The 20,000-nt window shown below is 52.8% G+C and overlaps 1 protein-coding gene across 1 annotated transcript in view; it reads right to left on the reverse strand.

Annotated features, from left to right (window-relative positions):
- gal3st3 (galactose-3-O-sulfotransferase 3) overlaps positions 1 to 20,000 on the reverse strand; it is a 21,491-nt gene that overhangs the window by 698 nt on the left and 793 nt on the right. The window contains exons 2-3 of the mRNA XM_035607159.2: positions 4,748 to 4,862; positions 1 to 3,926 (exon numbers count right to left, since the gene is read on the reverse strand). The exon at positions 1 to 3,926 is cut by the window's left edge and continues 698 nt beyond it. Of these exons, the coding sequence (XP_035463052.2) occupies positions 2,612 to 3,926; positions 4,748 to 4,862 (1,430 nt within the window). The 3' untranslated portion in view covers positions 1 to 2,611. The remainder of the gene's footprint in view (positions 3,927 to 4,747; positions 4,863 to 20,000) is intronic.

The raw sequence follows: 20,000 nt of genomic DNA on the forward strand, positions 1-20,000 counted from the left end.
GAAATAAAAGAAAACCTGCGATAAACCTTGTTATTGTGAAAAGAAGAGTCATTTGAGATGGAAAATGGATTGGGTAAACTATATAAACTATATTCATCCACAGCTGGAAATATTCCTCAACAAAATGCGCAATTTAATCTTTAAATTTACTGAGAACTTATCTAAAGCCATTAAGAATGTTCATTTAAAGTGTGCGGCTTATTTGAGGAAAAAAAGACGACCTTATCCTTTAACGTGCGCTGAGCCAACGCGTGGTCTCTTTTACAGTGTGTGTGTCTTCAAGCAATCGAACGCCCGTCCGAACGCAAACGTCCCAAAAATATGAAATAAATAAACTCCAACTGTGCATGTCGTGCCCTCAGGTGACCTCACTTTGAGTTCAGGTATCGGGAGCCACTCCGTTTTAAAACTGTGCATCTTCTGCTGCGCGGTTTCTTGTTTTTCCAACCCGCTCCACCTTTTTTTTCCCCTCTCTCTCCTTCCCGCCGGAGCAGCGGCGGTTTGTGTGTTTTTCATTGCCGTTAAGCTACGGCGCGACGCGCTCCCGCCACAGAAGCCGCGTGTGGTCGCAGCACTCCAAGCACTGCGGGGGGAAACATTCATTTCGAAAAGCGACTTCGCTTGTTTCAACGTGCGGTTTGCCGAAGTGGCCTCTGTAGTTTTGCATTATGCAAAACGTGGTACGGACATTAATATTTCATACTGTTTGCCACACGCCTTGCGCTCCGTCGCCTGAGGTCATGTGCTGAACCCACGACGGTCCTCAGAGTGGACGGAAAAGCACAATTTTTTTTTTTAAATCCGACGATTCATGAAAAATAACAGGTAAAAATACAGTAATGGGACTCTTTAAGTCCCGATAATAAATAATACATAGTTTTAATAACGCTCGCGCACATGATTTCCATTCGTTGCCATGCCAACAAATGGAGAGAAAATGGAACGTCCCTCACTCTCTCACACACACACACACACACACACACACACACACACACACACACACACACACACACACACACACACACACACACACACACACACACACACACACACATACATCCTTTCCTCCACCCACCCATCACTTAGCAGCACCCTGCTGATCACCGGAGGGATAAAAGAACATACATGACACATTGAATATGAGCGGAATGCCTCAAGATGGAGATTCCCCCATCGATCCGGCTCGACCCCAGGCCTGCTCGTCGTCGTCGTCCTCCTCCTCCTCCTGCGCTTCTGGGTTTTAAAAATGAGCAGCTTTCCCCTGGTCCAGGCTGTCCTTAATGGAAATGTAAGGCCGTGTAACCCAAGCCCGCGTGGGCCATAGGAGGGCTGCGACACTAGACGATTAAATATTCAAACACCCACAGGCTTCCGAGTCTTTGTCCTGTCGAGTTGTGTTTTACGTTTGTGTTTGTGCCACGGTGTGTGCGGGCGCGCGGTGCGATGGGGTCTGCTGGTGGGTTGTCGACGTCCACGCCTTTAGTGTAGAGCGCAGGCCTATGAGACCTTATTGCGAGAAGATCAAAATCCCACACCGCCTCGCCTTCGACGCAAAGTTCCTGCGACGCGAGGTGAGATCCGAGCTGGTGGTCCGGCGAGGTGCGGGGGGGGACGCGACCGGAAGTCAACCAGGGGGGAAGAAAGCGAGGCGTCATCGCGGCTGCTCTCTGGACGGAGAGTGGGACCGGGGGGTTGCAGCAGGGATGAGGGGACGGAGAGAGGAAGGGAAGGGAGGTCTAAGTGAAGGCTGAAGAGTCACGGGCGCTACTGCGTGAACCGTTTCTCCGCGAGTCACAGCGCTCGCCGTTTGGCCAAACTGAGCCTCGCCCTCCATCACGTCTGTCCTTTAACTCCCGTCCCTCTGTCACTTCAGGGTCTGTGGTTTGCAAGAGAAGAAGAAGAAGAGAAGAGTCGTTTATTGTGCTGTTGTGCTAATGGTTGCCGGTTGTCTCGGTGTCTTGTCCGGCCCCTGCGGAGGCTCTTTGGAGACCTGACAGCTGATCCCTTTATGTCATTATGTCTCTCTCTCTCCCAATCTCTCTCTCTCTCTCTCTCTCTCTCTCTCTCTCTCTCTCTCTCTCGAGGACTCAAAGTGGCATATGTTAGGGAGAGAGACCGAAAAAAAAGGAGTTTTGAGAAGGAGAGAACGAAAGCTGAGTAACTCGATACTGTGCCAGTGTGGTGCACACAAAGCCCACTCTGTGCCTCACAATGGGCCTGCTATCGCCACTTCTCCACTGAGTCCCGGTTTGCGCCACACAGATTTGCTTCAAAGGGACCACCTTCCCCTCTCCCCCTCTCCCGTCCGCCCCTGGTTTTGGCGTGAAGAGGGGACCTCTCCGGCCCTCGTGTCGGCCAACGCCTGGTTCGGTTACGCAGGCCAGGAGAGATTCAAGTTCAAGTCCAGGAAATGTCCAAATCCCCTATTTTTCCTCATTCAGGGCGCAGGAGAGACGAGGATTCAAGAGCAACCCAGACTTTTCCCAAGGGTGCCCTTGATTTCAACCAGCCCCCGCTCCCAACGGCCAATCATCGTCTGGTGGATCAGGATGGGGTAGAACAATGCAGTCTGTTGGGCTCCCACATTATACTCACGTCTCTATCTTCCAGACTATGAGGCCTGGGTTTGCAAGGATGTAGACCCTAAATTTGTGGTTCGACTTTGTGTTCCTGCAGCAGGCTTTGAGGTGGAGGTTGTCCCCGTTCCTGCGGCTGCGGCGGGCTGTTGACTGTGGTGCACTTGGGGATGCCGAGGCAGGGCCGTGCGCGAGGGCTGCTGGAGAGGACGCGACTGTTGCGCAGGCCGAATCTGGAAGCCTCGCCGGTAACGCAGTGACTGCGTGCGCAGGAGGACCCGCGTGTACTGGACCTCGGGCATGATGAGCTTGAGGCAGAGCTCCTGGGCCTGGTTGGAGAGCCCGCGGCTGAGGTTCCCCGGAAGGTCGTACCCCACGATGTCGACTTTCCCGCTCGGCTGCCAGGGGCGCAGATCCTTGTTCTTGATCTGAGCTGCCGAGCGGAGAAGCGGCATCCGCCCGCCAAAGCAGCTCTTCATCAGCCTCTCCTGGGCTCGCCGAAGGAGCCGCACCTCCCTCGCCACGCAGGCCGGGCCCAGCGCCGACAGCTGGCGCCACAGCGAGGCGTTGAAGTGGTCGTAGAGCCGCGCGTCCAAGGAATTCCAGGCGCGGATCTTTGCGGGGAGGCCCGGCGTCAGGTTCCGCTTTGAGCTCGGGGTCCGCATGTTGAGCTTGACATAGAGGATGTCATCCAGGTCCCAGGAGAGGAGATGGCGAAGGAGAACCAGCGACTCGTCAAAGTACTCGGCAATCATCACCAGGGAGAAAACTCGCTCCACCTCCGCCACAAAGGCCCGGGCGTACGCCACGTCTGTCGCCGGCCGATCCTTGTCTCCGCCCAGGTCGAAGGTCAAGGTGTTGCGCGCGTACATGGAGTCCTTTTCGTCTGGCCGGTAGTAACGCCAGGGCTCCTCTAGGAAAGCCTCCAGGGAGCCGTTGGGGACCCTCTTGAAGCTCTGACAGTACTGGTTGTAGTAGCTGAACAGGGATTCGAACATGGAGCCGGGCTCTCTCAGTATTGTGACGTACACCGTGTCGTTGGGCATCAGGCGCTGCAGCTCCGCCTTGTTGAAGCGCATGTGGCTGGTGATGATGTTCGGCGGCAGCGTGTGCGGGTGGACGAAGTGGGAGGTGAAGGGGCGCGGGTAGCAGAACTGGTGGCTGCAGGCCTGCACGGGCAGCGCCACCGTCGCGTTGTTGCGCTCGGCGAAGCGGAACAGCAGGTTCTGCATGGTGGTGCTGGCCGTCTTGTGGGTCTTGAGGAAGGCCACGTTGGTGTGTTTGGGCTTCAAGCCCGGGGCGGGGTGGGAGCGGAGGGCGGGACAGCCGAGGTGGAAGGCCTCCATGGTCCTGGGGGGGGAGAAAAGAAGAAGAAAATGCAATCGTTTATTTGAAGCTCCATTAGCTGCGGCGAGAGGAGCCGCTACTCCCACTGAAATCCCTACATCGGGAGAAAATTGCACTGGTCGGACAATGGAAGAGATTGATCTGCGAATGAAAATGAAAGGAGGCACAGAAAATTGGGGAGACAATGAAGTAGGATACGGCCACTCGAGGACGGAGTCGCAGACAGCTGAGGGTGCAAGATAACATGGAGGGGATTTGAATGGTTTTTTTGTGCCGCACGCTACGGCCGAGCGATCCTTCACAAAATTCTGACCTCCAGATCGACTATTTTTTTGGACGCCTGTCGCCGAGCTACGGCCGGGGCATGAATATGCACGAGGGAAAGTCTACCGTCGAGCTAAATATCTTTAAAAAAAATGACAGAAAAAGTCCAACCGCGGTGCCGTCTGCGCGCGTAACGAGCGCCCTGCTGGCGGCGAGGCGCGCGGCGTTTCACTGGAGACTGAACGAGTGGAGAGAGTATGTCGAGAGGCAAAACGGGCAAAAGCGAGGAGACGCCGGGGAAGGGACGTGTTGTTGGGATATGTCGAGCGGAGGACGGGGCTGTCAGAGATCTGTGTTCCCCAACACTTTCATAATTGGCCCCTCGACCAAACTTGGCAGCGCATTGTCACTCAAGCTCTCCGCATTGTAATAGCAAGGGCAGTCCCCAGCAAGGGCAGTCTGGCTTCAAAGAAGAAGCTCAATATTTGCAGATGAGTGTGTGTGTGTGTGTGTGTGTGTATGTGTGTGTGTGTGTGTGTGTGTGTGTTTCAGTCACTCACCAGCTCAAGTGGCCCCCGTGGTGCAGGAGGAGACTGACGGTGCTGATGGCGACGAACACCAGGAATATCTTCTTCTGCGACATCTCTCTCTCTCTCTCTCTCTGCTTCACTGGGACTGTGGGAGGCGGAGAAGAAGAGCGAGAGTGAGGCAAAGGGTGCGAGTACGCACGAGGGCAGGTGGAGGCGTAATGAGAAGGCAGAAAAAGAGAAGAAACGAGGACGGAGGCGGAGGGAGAGCGAGCCGGTAGAAAACGGGGGGGGGGGGGGGGGGGACCAGGGGGAGGAAAAGATGAAAGGAGGTAGAAAGGAGGAGTGGAAGGATGGGAAGAGGGAGAGCGAGCGAGGGGAAGAGACGGATTTACTCGGTTCCATTTGCGAGGGAGGGACGCGTGACTCGGCTTTCGTCACCGTGTTAGAATCCGGCGAACGACACCTTCGTTGCCCTGCGCCGCCGTGAGAGTCACAGACACTGTTCACACCCTTTTTAAAAGTCTCTTGGCTCAAACCCCCCCGGACAGATGCCCCCCCACCCCCCTCCCGTCAGTAATGGCGGCGGGGTCGTCACTTGACCCGCGCCGCAGGAGGAATTGGTGGACGCTTTTATCCGGATCATGGTGGCGTGAGCGCGAGCGCGATAAATCTGACCATGGAGCCCCACCCCCCACCTACAGTGGGAAACTACTGGCCTTGACGTTGTTACTGCCAAGCCCCCCACCCCCCCCTCAAGTGAACAGGATCAGGAAGGAGTTTTCTGCGCAAACAACGACTTTGTTAAACTAGTAAAATAAAAACAATCTTTCAATCCGTCCAAACATATTGGTATTTTGATTTTGACTGATATCACCCACCAACAAGGAGGTGGCCGTTGTTGGTCAAACAATTTCTAATAATAATAATAATTTACATATAACTGTTACCAGGGAAACTGAAAGCCCCCCCCCCCCCCCAGTAACGAGGCACTGGCACAAGAAATAGGAATTTGAGACTTTTTTTTCCCACGCGGCGACGCCACCGATTTGTCCGTCGCAATTCATAACCTATTTCAGAGATGGTAATAAAATAACAGAAGACACGCACACACACACACACACACACACACACACACACACACACACACACACACTCTGGCTCTCGGTGCAGGGCTGCCAGTCTATTATTTCATAAGTGGCGTGCTGAAATTATTTTTCCGCTCCCCACACACACACACACACAAATCGCAGTTGTGAGTGTTTTGAGTGTTTTTCAGACCAATTGCGATTGCCGCCGTGTGGACCTCGAAAAAACAACCTCCAGGGGTTTAAAAATGGCCTGAGCTTGATAAGCCATTTGCATTAAACATGACAGTTATGAAAACGCACACACACACACACCTGTGGGGTGTTTTCCTCACACACACACACACACACATCCTCTGCTCCCTGTCAATCACCTGACGGCCGCAGGACAGGGACGGAGGCCGCTTTGCCCGCGGGGGACAAACGCTCCGAAACACTCCAGTTGGGCAACTTTACTCTCACATCTGTTTGTGTGTTTAGCCACGGGGGACGGATCCACCTCAAGGTGGTTTCAGACCCACGTGCAAACAACGATGGAAATTCGCTCTTTGAGCCCAACATGTGGGGGGGGGGAAAAAACCCAGAAGCTGCAGGACTTAACGAATCTACAGGGGGAACGAAAGCAGAAGACGAAAGACAACGCAAATTAATGTCAAAATTGCTTCATTAATTGCCAACTACTTTAATAATCGGTGGATCGGCTCAAGTAGTTTTTATGAAGTCACCATTCTCTGATTTCGGCTCCTCCAATGCGAATAGGTGCTGGTTTCTCTGCTCGTCCGCGGCGGTGAACTGAATATCGTTTGGTCCGTGGACAAAACAAAACGATCATCCTCGGCGGTTCGGAGAAAAACGCCACCGACATTTCTTTCCGACCGAAACAACCGATCGATTAATCGGGAAAAAATAATGGACAGGCGAATGGATGATAAAAAAAAATGAATCGTTCCCGTGCAGTTTTGAATTGTATTCGCGAGAGAAAGAAACCCACCGGAGTTTATAAGAAACTGAACTTACCCCTCGTCTCTGCTCGACGCGACACAGGCTGGAGGCTGCAGCGAGTAACGCAACTGGATCTCTGAGCAAACTTACTGGGGGGGTGGTGGGGGGGGGGCCTGAGTTGCCTTGTGGGTAACCGAAGACAGTATCGGCCAAAACTGTAAGTTAAGCAACGGCGCCTTTCCCTGCTCTCCGAATTACACAGTTTCAAATAAGAAATGTGAAACACGGAGGGACATTTTTGGGTCTGCTTCCTGATAAAGAGATACACAGCGATCAAATCGGGGACGACAGCGTTGTTCTAAACCTGGAGATACGACGACCGTGAAGACAGTGGAATAAAGATGCAAATTGAAACTAAACCTGATCCCCCCCCCCCCCCCCCCCCCTTTTACCCCCGTCACCTCCTCTCCGTCCTCGTCCTCCCGCAAACCAACACTCCGGCCTCTTTAATTAAAGGAAAAGGGTCTGATTGACTTTCTCTCCTAACGATCGCTCGCTGCAGATATGAAAGAAGTGTGGCCGGCCCCCCCTCTCGTTAGCGGACAATGATTTAGAAGAAGAGGAAGAAGAAGAAAAAAAAAGGGGGAGGCCGGAGAGAAGATCTTGTTTGTACATCGATTGCATGATTGAGTGAGGGATAATCCACAAGGTGCGTCTTGTAACGGATTTCAACACCGGACCACGAGGATGAGAGAACCACCCGATGGGAGGAGGAGGAGGAGGAGGAGGAGGAGGAGGGACGCGCCCCCCCCCCCCCCCCCCCCCCCCCCGCGGAGCCACTTTTAATGGAGCCCTTTGGAGAGAATTATCCGATTTTTGTTTTTTACATCACGGTCGCTCGGCAAAGTTTTTTTCAAAATTCAGAGGCAACAAGGTTGCCACGACTTCAGCGCGTTGCCATGGTTACGCAGGTTTTTTTTGGTTTTGGTGTTAGCAAACGTGGGATTGTGATTGAAGAAGTGGGTTTTTTTTCCGGGTTTCGGTTGTGGTGATGAGGATGTTTGAGAATACCAACGGTCCGTCGGGACTATGTTCACTGTGCATTACGTGTAAAAAAAGAAAAAGAGAGAAATTAGGTTCACATTTAGCCCCGACACACACACACACACACACACACACACACACACACACACACACACACACTGAGCTGACGGCAGCCTTAATGAGCGCAATGAAGGTAGCATCATGGTCACTGGCCTCCGGGGCAACAGCAGCTGCTTCTCTTTCTAGGATCTTGTCATCTGTGCTGATCACGTACGACGACCTTCGACCTCTCCTCGGGGACTTGTGCAGCTCAAAGGATCTGTAAGGTTTCATAAAAATAACACACACAGACACACACACACACACACACACACACACTTAGACTCCGACCCCCTCCCCCTCCTCCTCCTCCTCCATGTCTATATATGTCTTCATGCATCCCGAGCAGCCGACACGCCGACGGCTCCTCTGCACCCAAACACACGCAGCAGCTGCTCGGAGCGCAGCCTCCGAGGTGACGACCCAGAGTCCGGCCGTCGGTAACGGGATGACTGTTGCCGTGGGCAACCAAGGGCAAGAAGGAATGTGCCGCCCAGCGCTGTGAATAGATGGCGGCGGGGCGCGCGCTCACGACCTGCGGGGCGCATTAGCGTCGGGGCTGCCCCCTTTCCGACGGCCATGTGGCAAATGCTGGTAACGAGCTGCGGTGGCTGGGTTAAAGGGTCAGTTCGCGGGAATTGAACCACAATGTGCGGCGGCATTTGGCACGTGTCTTTTTTGTGGCGAGGTTTTATTTGACGGAGACGTCAACGTTTCATCACGTCCACGAGTTTTTGCAGAGCATTTCTTCCAAGCGAGTCAACCTTCCTCACAAAGGAGGCCGAGATGTCCCGAGCTTTTCAGACGAGCTCCAAATGCCCCCCCACCGGATTCCCGACACTTCTCATGACGAAAAACTCGCCGCATTCACTCCGCATTGTTCCTTCCCCTGTTTCTGACGTCAGCGCCCAATTTGGAAATCGCGACTCGCTCGTACACGTAGTTGTGAAGGCTTCCGACTTGAGTGCCTTAAAAAAACAAAACAACAACCTCATGAATATTGATGCCACGTATTAACCACTAAAGGATGTCAGTGCCGGTGCCGGGAAGAGGCGACAAAGGCTGGCTGCCAGAACGTACAACAACACACACACACACACACACACACACACAGGCTAACGTTAACTTAGGGGTTATGGGTCGACGAATGGGTCATGGTGTTACTGTGTATCGTCAGTTCAAATCCTCACATGACCTGATGATTCTGCCGTCGGGGACCTAAACTGTGTGGAATCTCTTCCATCGTCGGCCATTAAGACGCTCTCTGCCCGGCCAGAGGAGCCACTATCTTTCGAAACTCCCTCTGGATCACACAGACACTTTCTTTCGTGGGCCGAGGTCGAGGTCGAGGTCTGACCTCTCGGGCGCCGCACCGGCAAATGATCCGCTGCTGGAGCTGATGAATAGGTATCGCATCTGATTATGACATCACACCAGTTTTTTTTCGTTTCAAAGCGTGGAGCGGCGCGAGGGGAAGCGGAGACAACAGCGAGCTGAGGCTGTGACAGCTGCGGCCTGACACAGATATCTGTCTCTCGCCCGCTAACATCCGCAGCTGCTCAAAGGACAAAGACTTCTCTTTTTCTTCCTTTTCGTGGTAATGATTGGAGTGTGGAGTCGAGAGTGAAGAGTTTTTGAACTGTATAAATCGTGAGGGGTGTGTCGGAGGGGGTTAGGTTTGAAGAAATCCTCACATGCGGCTGTTTCGTGGGACGAGCCGAGAAATCTATTTTCCAGGAAGAGCGTTTGCTTCCGTCTGAGGCCTTATCTCCGAAATCCTCCAAAATCAATCGGAGATATGAGGCTTGAAATTATTTCCCCCAGTGTTGTGCCTCCTCACACGACCCCTCCGCCTCCAGCCAACACCGGGGGGGGGGGGGGGGGGGGGGGGCTGTGCTTCAAGGAACGGCGAAAATAAAAAACTACTGAGATTTTTACTACGGGAAACATCGGAGCCACCCTTGACTGCAGCGTTGTCTAAAAAAGACTCTGCTCGGAACAAACTCTCCGATTCACTGCCTTTCTGGAAGAAGAACAAATACGAGGCTCAATACAGCCCCACAATTCTCTGGAAGATTCACACTGAGTGTTTTGACGGCAAAAAATTTTCCTGACATCATTTCCGGAGTTCTTCGTGTTCTCCTTGTCTCTTCTGCTGGATGTATTTTAAGGAAAGCTGTAACCGTGCCAACTGTGTGGGTTTACACCAAGCTTTATTAAAATATAAATGACAAAAACAAATGAGGGTGTCAAAGAACCGAGTCCGGGATCAGACCGGCAACCGCGCTGCTTCCGCTAATTCATTCGAGGGGAGCGACTGTGTCGGCTCCAGGGGGACGTCCCAGCAGAGGGCACCGGGACAGGCACATTCAAAATTAAGCAGAAATACTGAAATATGTTTTTAATTTTGCTGCAGCGGAATATGATATTATGAGTTTTGGCCACTCAGACGTGTGATGAAGCCGATGCGGGATCCTGAATGCCACACTTGTCCTGTTTGCATCGCGACTACCACAGCGGAGGATCAGCTGATTGGCTCCGGGCCTCCGAGTTGTAAAATCTTGGAGCAACTCACACTCGTATTTGATCTTTGAATCGATTTTCTGTACCGTGCAGTGTAAAGCCTGACTGATACAGGTTTGGGTATTGCTCATACCAATATTCGGAATTTAAACAATTCCACTCTTCATATATCGGCCAATAGACATACATATGAAGAAATGTAGAAATAATTGCTACGATGTCGTTATCAAAGCTTCAGGACCGAGAGATGCGATTGAGGCTTGATATTGCACAGTTGAACCGTTGTAGACGTCACGGTGAATAACTAGAAACATCAAATCCCAATAAGAAATCTGTCACCGGAAAGCGACTCTTTTGCACCGTGCGCCGCTTTCGGCGCGGCGCCGGAACACAGCTCCGGGTCGTCTCCTTCTGGGTGTTGTTGTCGCTCTCCGCCCACGGCCTCCCTCCAATCCTCATTACCTTAATGTGAACTGCAACTTACTGACTCCCCCTCCTCCCTCCTCCTCCCTCTATCACTTTATCTTTACAGTAAAGGCAGTCTCTCTCTCTCCGGCCCCGTGTCCCCACGGTGCTTTTTAAACATCCGCCCCGCCCTGTTCCTGGACCTGTTAGAGACGTGGAGAAAGACCCAATCAGAGGGAGTGCACGTCTGTTAGGTGCACATGTATGTTAATGTGTGTGTGTGTGTGTGTGTGTGTGTGTGCTCGCGCATGAGTGCGCCCGCCGCCCGGGAGTGTGTCTGGATCATTACTTGTCTGCAGGGTAGACTCTCTGTGGACCCACGGATACAGGCTTTATCTCATCCTAAATGACCCCCGAGAGAGGGTGACGAGAGAGCAGGGGGGAGACGGGGGAGACGGGGGAGGGGGGGGAGATGAGATGAGATTTTTGACGAAAAGACAAGCGAGAGAACAAGAGAATCGCAGTGGAAGGGAGAAAATGAAAGAAGCCGGGGGACTGATTGAGCCGGGCGGGAATCATCGCCGGGGCCTTGTTACTCGCGCTGCTTGTTGGAGGAAGCCTCTTCAGATTGCTTCTTACCGACAAAGTCTTAAGCCAAATCCGGAGGGAGAGAACAAGCGGGAGAGACAATGTTCCCTCCGGCGAAGTCAAATGACAAGCGCGTCTTCTGTGGGGTTTTTTTCTTCTTCTTCTTCTTCTTCTTCTTCTTCTCTCTTTGCACATAAACACGCTCCGAAACGTCTGCAGCTCGGGATGTGCAGAACAGATTTGTGTTAATGTGGGGGGGGGGTCAAATGATGCTAAAAGTCAAAGGGCACAGCAGAAGTCTGAAAATGTGCAAAATGTGACTTTCGGACGAGAGAGGCGACCACTCGAAGACGGGCCTGTTTGCTTCGAGGCCTCCGCACTGTGCGAGCTACTGCACGCACGCAAAAAAGAAAAGGGTTGCCGTTCCTCTTTTGTGTGGGCGAGCAGCGAGCGTGTGTGTGTGTGTGTGTGTACAGTTCAAACCGTACGGGGGGCGGGGGGGGGGGGGGGGGGGGGGGCACTCTTCTCCTCTTTTTATTCATCTGCATTCACATTCACGCTCGGGGGAACTCGATGTGCTTCTGCAACTCAGCCGTTCATTTACATAAGACGCAGGCCTCCTCCTTTGCCAAATTAATTTTGATGTTCCGAAGCAAAGCACCCCTCCCCCCCCCAATGCAACCTCCACTAAAAAAAATCAGCGCTTCTCTGCTGGGGGCCCGACCGACCCCCTGACCTTCCCCGTCACCAACACACTTGGCGGCCGCTTCTCTTCATAGAGCGGCAGCCTTTGTGGGGGGGGGGGGGGGGGTTTCCGCACAGATCCCCCCGTGCCGCCGATCGCTCGCTCAGAGAACCGAGGGGGCCGAGGAATCAGGCAGGTTCATTCTGGACTGAAGCCTTATTTTGTCTTTTCATTTTGGACAGCAAGTTTATTCTTCTGCGCTTGTGCCACTTAGAGGTTGTGTCCCCCCCCCCGACGTCATCAGCAGGGCCGTGATTGAGGGGCGACGTTGAAGGGGCGAAGCCTGTATTCTGTGATATGACCAGCGGAGGGCGACGCCACCGGTCGCAAAAAACCCCCAAAAAAGCCAAGATGGCGCTGGTCAAAAGAGGCTGAACCCGTCGCGCGACAAAAAAAAGGAAAAAGCTCCAGAAAGAGCCCGGAGAAGTTCAGGAACACGTCGGGACTTGGAGTGTCCGACAGCGGCTGAAGTGCACGTCTTTATTAGGCCCTTCTTATGCATAACACGTTTAAGAGAGTCTGCACAATCCGATCGCGGCAGGAGTCGGGAGTTCATCTGGTTGTTCGGTGAAACGATATCAACTGCGTGTGGAAAACGGTATTCGACCACATGGTAAAACTGTGGGGAGAGAAAAAAAATCCAAAAATAAATGCGATTTCATTTATTTTTCAATAAACGAGATCTGATCCTGCAACCAGAAGACGTTACCCTGCGTGCAATTACATAGTGCTTGAGGAGGGCGCCGTTCTCGGGCTTAATCGGGTTTGCTGATTATCACCGGAGCGAGTGAACCCCCCCCCCCGTTTATCAGGAGCTCCCCGGGTTAATTGTGATTGCAGGTGACCGGCGAGAGGCGGGAGGGGCAGAAACAAAGTCCAGGTCTGATTAGACCGCCGACCGGTGGAGAATATTAAATCAAAGACAACGGAGGACGGAGGTGCCGACAGATCGCCTGACTTTTTATGTTCAAGAACACAGAGAGGAATTCGGGGAAAAAGAGGAAATTCCAGATTCTCCACGGAGCGCCAGTCCCGCTTTGTTGCCGGGGTCGGTGGCCCTCCGGATAGCCGGCGAGCGCGGCGGAACAATAAACGCGCTGTTCTCACAAGTCCCCCCTCGTTTCTAAAAATGTCAAAAGCAGATGGTGGAGCCGCCGCCGCCGCCGCCGCCGCCGCCGGCCCGATTCTGGTGCGAAGGGAAGAGAGAAGAGGGAAGAGGGGAGAAATAGTTTTACTATCCGTAAATGAGGTGAGACCAGAGTGAGGCACTTGTATTTACAGTCGTAGGTGGAGCTGGAGGGTGGTGTCGTGAGTCGACGGCGACACGGACGAGAGATAAAAACAGAGAACAAATGTGTTGAGCCGTGGAGGAAAAAGAAAAACTTGCGGCGGGGAGGTCGTCGAGATGACACGGGAGGATGACAAGGAGAAGCCTGCCGCTGCGAGCGGGTCGTCAGGCGGCCTCTAAAAAATACAGCACATGCAGGAACATGGTAATTGTGAAGTTAAGCCTTTTTTCACGTGAGCGTTAAGCCCCCCCCCCAAATTCAAGACCTGTGTACTTGTGAGGATGGATTTTATTACTCTTCTAAAGTTGTGTCTATTGCTGCATATCTATATTTCTATGTGTCCTATTCGCAACGGGCCCTTTTGGCCCCGGCCCGTCTGGCTCTCGTAGCCCCTGTCCCGCGAGCCGCCAGGTGTAGAACCCTCGACACACACACGTGCGAATCCGCAATCCGGATTCCACGGCGCCATCGGGCCGTCGTGCGTCCGGACTGAGGCGCCGATCCGACCGGTTTATCCGCGCCAGGCGTTACGGTAGACGCGTCCCCCTGGTGTGGCACAGTCTCTCTTTCCTACCTGGGCAGCTAGAAATGATGGAATTGTGATGCTAAAATTTGGCAAAAGCAAAGCAGAGGTGGAAAGAACCACGATTAAAAGAAGAAAACCAAAAGATGCCTTGCAACCAGGTCAATCGAGGTCACCGGTACTAAGAAGGAATTTGGTTTCGCTCGTCTCATCTATGAAAATGCCAAATCGCGTTCTAGAGTGGATTCTTTCATTCTGAGCTAGTGAGTCCAAATCTTGGTGGGGTGGGGAAACATTGCCTTCGGCTACCGGAGAGAGAGAGTCTATCTGATCGCCGGGCACAGCCTGTAGCGGCCGACTGCAGACAGAGAGACAGACAGACCCGCCGAGGGGGGAAAAGTCATATCGAGCGGAGAGGGGCGGCCAGACGGGGCGGATAACGCTGATCGGCCTCCCGCCGCCGAGGGGGAGCTGTGTAAGGCTGTAATCAGATTTCACACCTCTCCGCCAAACAGCCAGACTCTGCAGTCGGCTGGCCGGCCGGCCGGACGGATGCTGAAGAAAAAATTAAATGATTACGGACGGAGAGAGAGAGATAAAGTGAGATAGTGTATGTACGAGTGTGTGTGTGTGTGTGTGTGTGTGTGTGTGTGTGTCTGTGGATGGACGGGGGTACGAGAATGTTGGGACGTGCTTTTATGTGCTGTGTGTGTGTGGGTATGCCAGAGTGTGTGTGTGTGTGTGTGTGTGTGTGTGTGTGTGTGTGGATGGACGGGGGTACGAGAATGTTGGGACGTGCTTTTATGTGCTGTGTGTGTGTGGGTATGCCAGAGTGTGTGTGTGTGTGTGTGTGTGTGTGTGTACCCGATTGCTTGCACACCTGTGTTTACCGTGTCTGTGCCATGCTTGCTTCTATTTGTGTGTGTGTGTGTGTGCGTGTGTGTGTGTGTGTGTGCGTGTGTGTGTTTCTGCGTGTGTGTGTGTGTGTGTGTGTTTCTCCGCCTGGCCCTTCCGTCTCTACGAGGACCGAGGTGTTGTAGACTTAACCGCGAACGAGGATATTTTTGGAAAAGTGAGGAAACATTGGCTGATCCTCTAAGCTTAAATTGAGGCTAAGTTAAGCTTAAGTTAAGGGCAAATAAGCCCGTGGGGTGTTTAGTGTGGGTCGGGGGAAGGAAGGTAAAACCATGGACGTTGTGTTTCTGCTCCTTAACCATTAGTAGATATGATTAATCTCGTGCAAGTCAGGAAAAGAGTTGGAGCCCAGTTGTTTGAAGCAGAGATCTGAAGGCCCACCACATCCCCTACTAGCCCCAGGGGTCCCAAGTCCTTCTCCAACGCTGAGACACCGGCAGAGTTCGTGCGACTCCGCAGGAACCACCTCAAGCGCTTCGCGGGCGGCTCTCGCTCGACTGCCCGGGGCAGCGCGACGCGCTCATTGAGCTCCTCCTGTTTATCAGACCGGGACATTGTTCTTTTTCGGCATCGGAAAGGAAATGGCGGAGGAGTGAGGCGTCGAGCGACACACGCAGCACTTCGTTCTGAAAACGTCTGTACGCGCTGGTCAGGACCCCGGGACCCTCCCGACGAGGCCCTTCCACCGACCGGAGGCTGAAAAGCGATATTCCGCTCGGAGGATCCGGTGTCTGGATTATTCAGTGGGACCGATTCTATAGATAACGTATCGAATGGCCCGTTTGTCACAGACCCATGGAGTTTTATAAACCTGCACAGTGTGTCCCTCACTGACCGGGCCCCCCCGTTTGTTCTCCCGCGGACGACTGTGTTTTGTTTTGTGTGTCTCTCTCTCTCTCTCTGTGTGTCTGTGTGTGTGTGTGTGTGTGTGTGTGTGTGTGTGTGTGTGTGTGTGCGTGAACCTCGTCTTTCTTCCCTCAGCGGAGGGTTTGTGTTTCCTCCGGGGGGGGGGGGGGGGGGGGGGGGGGGGGGGGGGGGGGGGGGGGGGGGGGGGGGGGGGGGGGGGGGGGGGGGCTCATGGGAACAGCACCGCTCGGAGGACAATGCCAGGACGCAAACGCAACACCGCGCCCAAACATTTTCCCAATCAGAACTGTGATGGACACCGAGATGCGGTGCCAAGTGTGTCTGGGCTCATTTACACGACGCTGGGTACTGGTGCATGCCAATAGTTCCCCGTAATCCCACTTAAAAAGCAATAATCTGATTAAGGGAACAGTTATGTAAAAACTCTGATCTGATTATCTTAATCACATGTGATATAATCCCGCCGCGGATCATGCTCGGAGTTCAGAGTCCCCCCCACCCCCAAATTGCGTCCAAGGAGCGGGTCACAGCGCAACATCATCTTCATCATCGTAGTGTCCAGCAGCCAAGTTCCTGATTTACAAAAAAAAGAAAGAAGACGTTCTGGCTGGATAAAAGAGTACAGCGGCTGATTTATGGCGCCGTAAACTAAATCCAATCTGCCGAAACCTTATTTGCGGAGGTTGAAGGAGCAGCATATGGACTGCAGTCACGACTCAGAGCAGGGAAAAAAGACAGGACGAAAAGAGCACTTCCTCCTCCCCTGCGCGGCTTTTTCTTTAAGACTCTCGCCCCAAATAAGAACCAAACATTAGTTATATAAACATGGTCGTAAAGGAAAAATCAGAGGGTGTCCCCTCCCACTCTCTTTAAAAGCCGGGTGCGTTGGCGAACGGCCATTTTTATGGCGAACTTGCGAGGTGTTCAGAGACGAAAAAGGGAAATCTCCCCAAGATAAGCACTGCACCTGACCACACCTCGTCTTGAAGGTGACATATTATTCTCCTACTCAGGCCCAGTCTGCTGGGATTCGCGGCCGGCTCCACAAATAAACACATAATATGTCACCTTTAAGACCCACCCGTTGGCTTTTTGAACAACGTCCGCGCTAAGACCCAGGCACATGATTGGGCCCTACATCTTTTTCTTTTGGTTACGTTAGCAATTCAAAGATTTGCCAGAGCACCTTCATTTCTTAATCTTTTATTCATCATGTTTATGTATTTGATCAATGAATATGAACGTGTAGAAACAAATGTAGCACCCAATCCTTTTTTGGGTTGAAGAAACCGTTCAATCCATCGCGACCCACTCATGGTCTGACACAACTTCTTACAGTGTCACAACATCTTGAAAAGAAAATCCTACTACTGGTTCACTTTTATTAAAGTGTGACTGCTCAGATCAGATAATCCCAGTGTTAGTGAAAAATCCGGGGGTCCAACTTAACGTGGGAGTTGCCCTGCGCCCGCCAGACTGAGGTTGCTCTCCGTATTAATAATAAATAATGCATTCTGCATTCAGCAGGGCCATCCGGGCTACAGGACTTTGGCCCCTGTAATCTTCCTGCCAAGACCATTTTTTTAATCCGGGGTCTGCTGCTGGAATCTGCCTGTCGCACATCGCACGAGTGGAAGGGAACGCTCGCAGCAGAGGGCGGCTCCCTGGAGCCGGGCCCGAAACCCCCCACCAAAACCCATCGTCCATCTGGCTACATCTGGCAACTGGCACAGCCACTGTGGCGACAACACGCCGTCGCGATTAAAGCCTTTTTTTTTAAAAACAACAAAATTTGACAAGGGATAAAAGAACGAAATACATTTTTCATCGTTTGAAAACATTTTCAGAGCCTGCCGCTGCCCCGTCCACATTCGGGAACGAGTCTCCTGCCGCTGCCCAGATGTCGACGGGGGATCGATTGTGACTCGATACTCGCCGCGGCAGAGGGGACGGGAGGTCATTTCACACTTTGCACACTTTCCCTGTGAGTACGCGTCGCCTCCGTAGGCTGACACGCGGAGGCTTCGCCCGCGCGCCGACATCAATTAGGCCCCGAGCCACGGAGAGGAGGAGGAGGAGGAGGAGGATGAGGAGAAAATGGACCTTTGCATCAAAGTGGCTGAAAGTTGGCGAGTGGTCGGTGTGTGTGTGTGTGTGTGTGTGCCAGAGTTAAACCAATGGAAGCATTAATCTCGCCTGGGCTCATATCCATACACGCACGCACGCACACGCGACTGTGGTGAGCTGAAATGCCCACGAGTACATTTTTAATCACAAGCGCTCTAATCACTCAGTCCATCTCAAAACGACCAGTCGTGACCTCAGCCAATACACACCGGGGCGACCCGCTGACCCCGGCGGCCTCGGCCTCGGCCTCCACACATCACATCCCCTCCCCCTCCTCCCGTACCCGTCGATAACCCGCCGACATTCAGACGAAGAAGAAACGCGGCAAGCGCTCTCTGACTCTAAACGCTCCCGTGGGACTTTTCCTTTCGGCCGCTCGCGTTCTCTCGCGTAAGCTTGGGAGAAAAGTTGGTAATCACATGCTCACATGGGGCCAGTTTGGGCACCCTCCACGCCCGACCCCTGACCTCTCCAAGCGTGGACTGTACGGCTCGCGAAGACTCCTCGACTCGGACAATCGGAGGGAACTTGGCGCCACCGCTGAGTCTCCCTTCGCTCTTCCCTGGGAAGCTGTAAACACCGCGGCTCCCTTTTGGCCCGGGGCCGCAAAAAGGCAAAAGACGTCCATCTTCCACGCGAGGGACACGGCGCAGGAAGCAGCCACCGAGCTTGTATATCATCGTCTGATATTGTATACATAAACTCCGCTCCCCGCCAACCCGCGCGTCGCTTCTTGAAAGGGGGCACGGCGAGTCCAAGAAAGAACTCTTGCCATGACGTTTTAAGAATGCGGTGAAGTCTGCAGGCTACACAACGCACATGCGCGCATGCACGTGTTCGTGTCCCTGATCTCCTCCTCTTGACCTCCCATTGTAATTCCCCCCGCGTTGCTCTTCCCCAGACAGGGGAACACACATTCATCACTCAGTCCTGTGCCTTTCTTGTGGACACGCCAGGAAAAAAGAAAAAGGGAGCGAGAAAAGAAGAGAGAGAGAGAGAATCCTATTCAGGTCTCTGTTTCATTATTCTATTAATGAAAAAATGAGAGGATAATCTGGGAAATAGGTTTGTCGCCATGTGGGTGTTTTTTGGTGGAGATTGACACCTGAGAAGACTTTGTGGGGGTGTGTGTGTGTTTGTGTGTGTGTGTGTGTCACAGTTCCCGGATGTCTTCAGATTGGCTCGTTTTCTCGATAACCCAACCATATTCAGGGAATATTTAGCATTTTTAAAAACTTAAATACATAATTCATTGATTATTACATCTACTGTATGCATGCGCTGGGTGGGGGACCCCTCCTCTCCCGCTTAAAGGGCTTTTTAGATGATTCCTTGGGGAGACAAGTATATTCGGAGGGTGTTGGATGCCGCTACAGATTCAGTGATTTCAGATCTGGATAAATAAAAGCGACTGGGCTCGATGATCATCCTGAGCTTTCGGTCAATACATTGATGTGACTGTACTTGACTGTCAAAGCGCTTGTGCCACGTCTCGGCCCCTGACTCCTGACTCTACAGCCGAACCTGGATGCCTATATTGGCAAAATAATTAATTGATGGGGGGGGGGGGGGGGGGGGGGGGGGGGGGGGGGGGGGGGGGGGGGGGGGGGGGGGGGGGGGGGGGGGGGGGAGAGAACACTTCAGCCAATTTAACATCCAGCAAACAAACCCAATCAACTAATGGAGAGGAATCAAAATCTGCATCATGGAAAATATTGAACACTGCATGTGTAACAATTAGAGGGGGGGGGGGGGGGGGGGGGGGGGGGGGGGTTACACCACATCCAATAAAAGCTCCAGATAGAAATAGTTTGTGAGTAATGAATCGTTGCCCCCCCCCCCCCTCTCCTGGACAACATGGAAAAAAAGGGGGGGGGCTCATGATGATGATCTCGCACCGGTTAATGTTGTTGCGTGCGGCTTAATTAATTTACTGGTGTAGGTGTTACACACACACACACACACACACACACACTTAATCCGACTGAAGAGGCGAAATCAATCATCCGGACGAGCTCAAGGAGACGATAACCCCCCCCCCATCGTCACCATCATCCTCCCCGTCTCACACACACACTCTCACACACACTCACACACACACACTCTCACACACACACACACACACACACGA

Source organism: Scophthalmus maximus, chromosome 12 (assembly GCF_022379125.1).
Source record: "Scophthalmus maximus strain ysfricsl-2021 chromosome 12, ASM2237912v1, whole genome shotgun sequence".
Lineage (NCBI taxonomy): Eukaryota > Metazoa > Chordata > Actinopteri > Pleuronectiformes > Scophthalmidae > Scophthalmus > Scophthalmus maximus.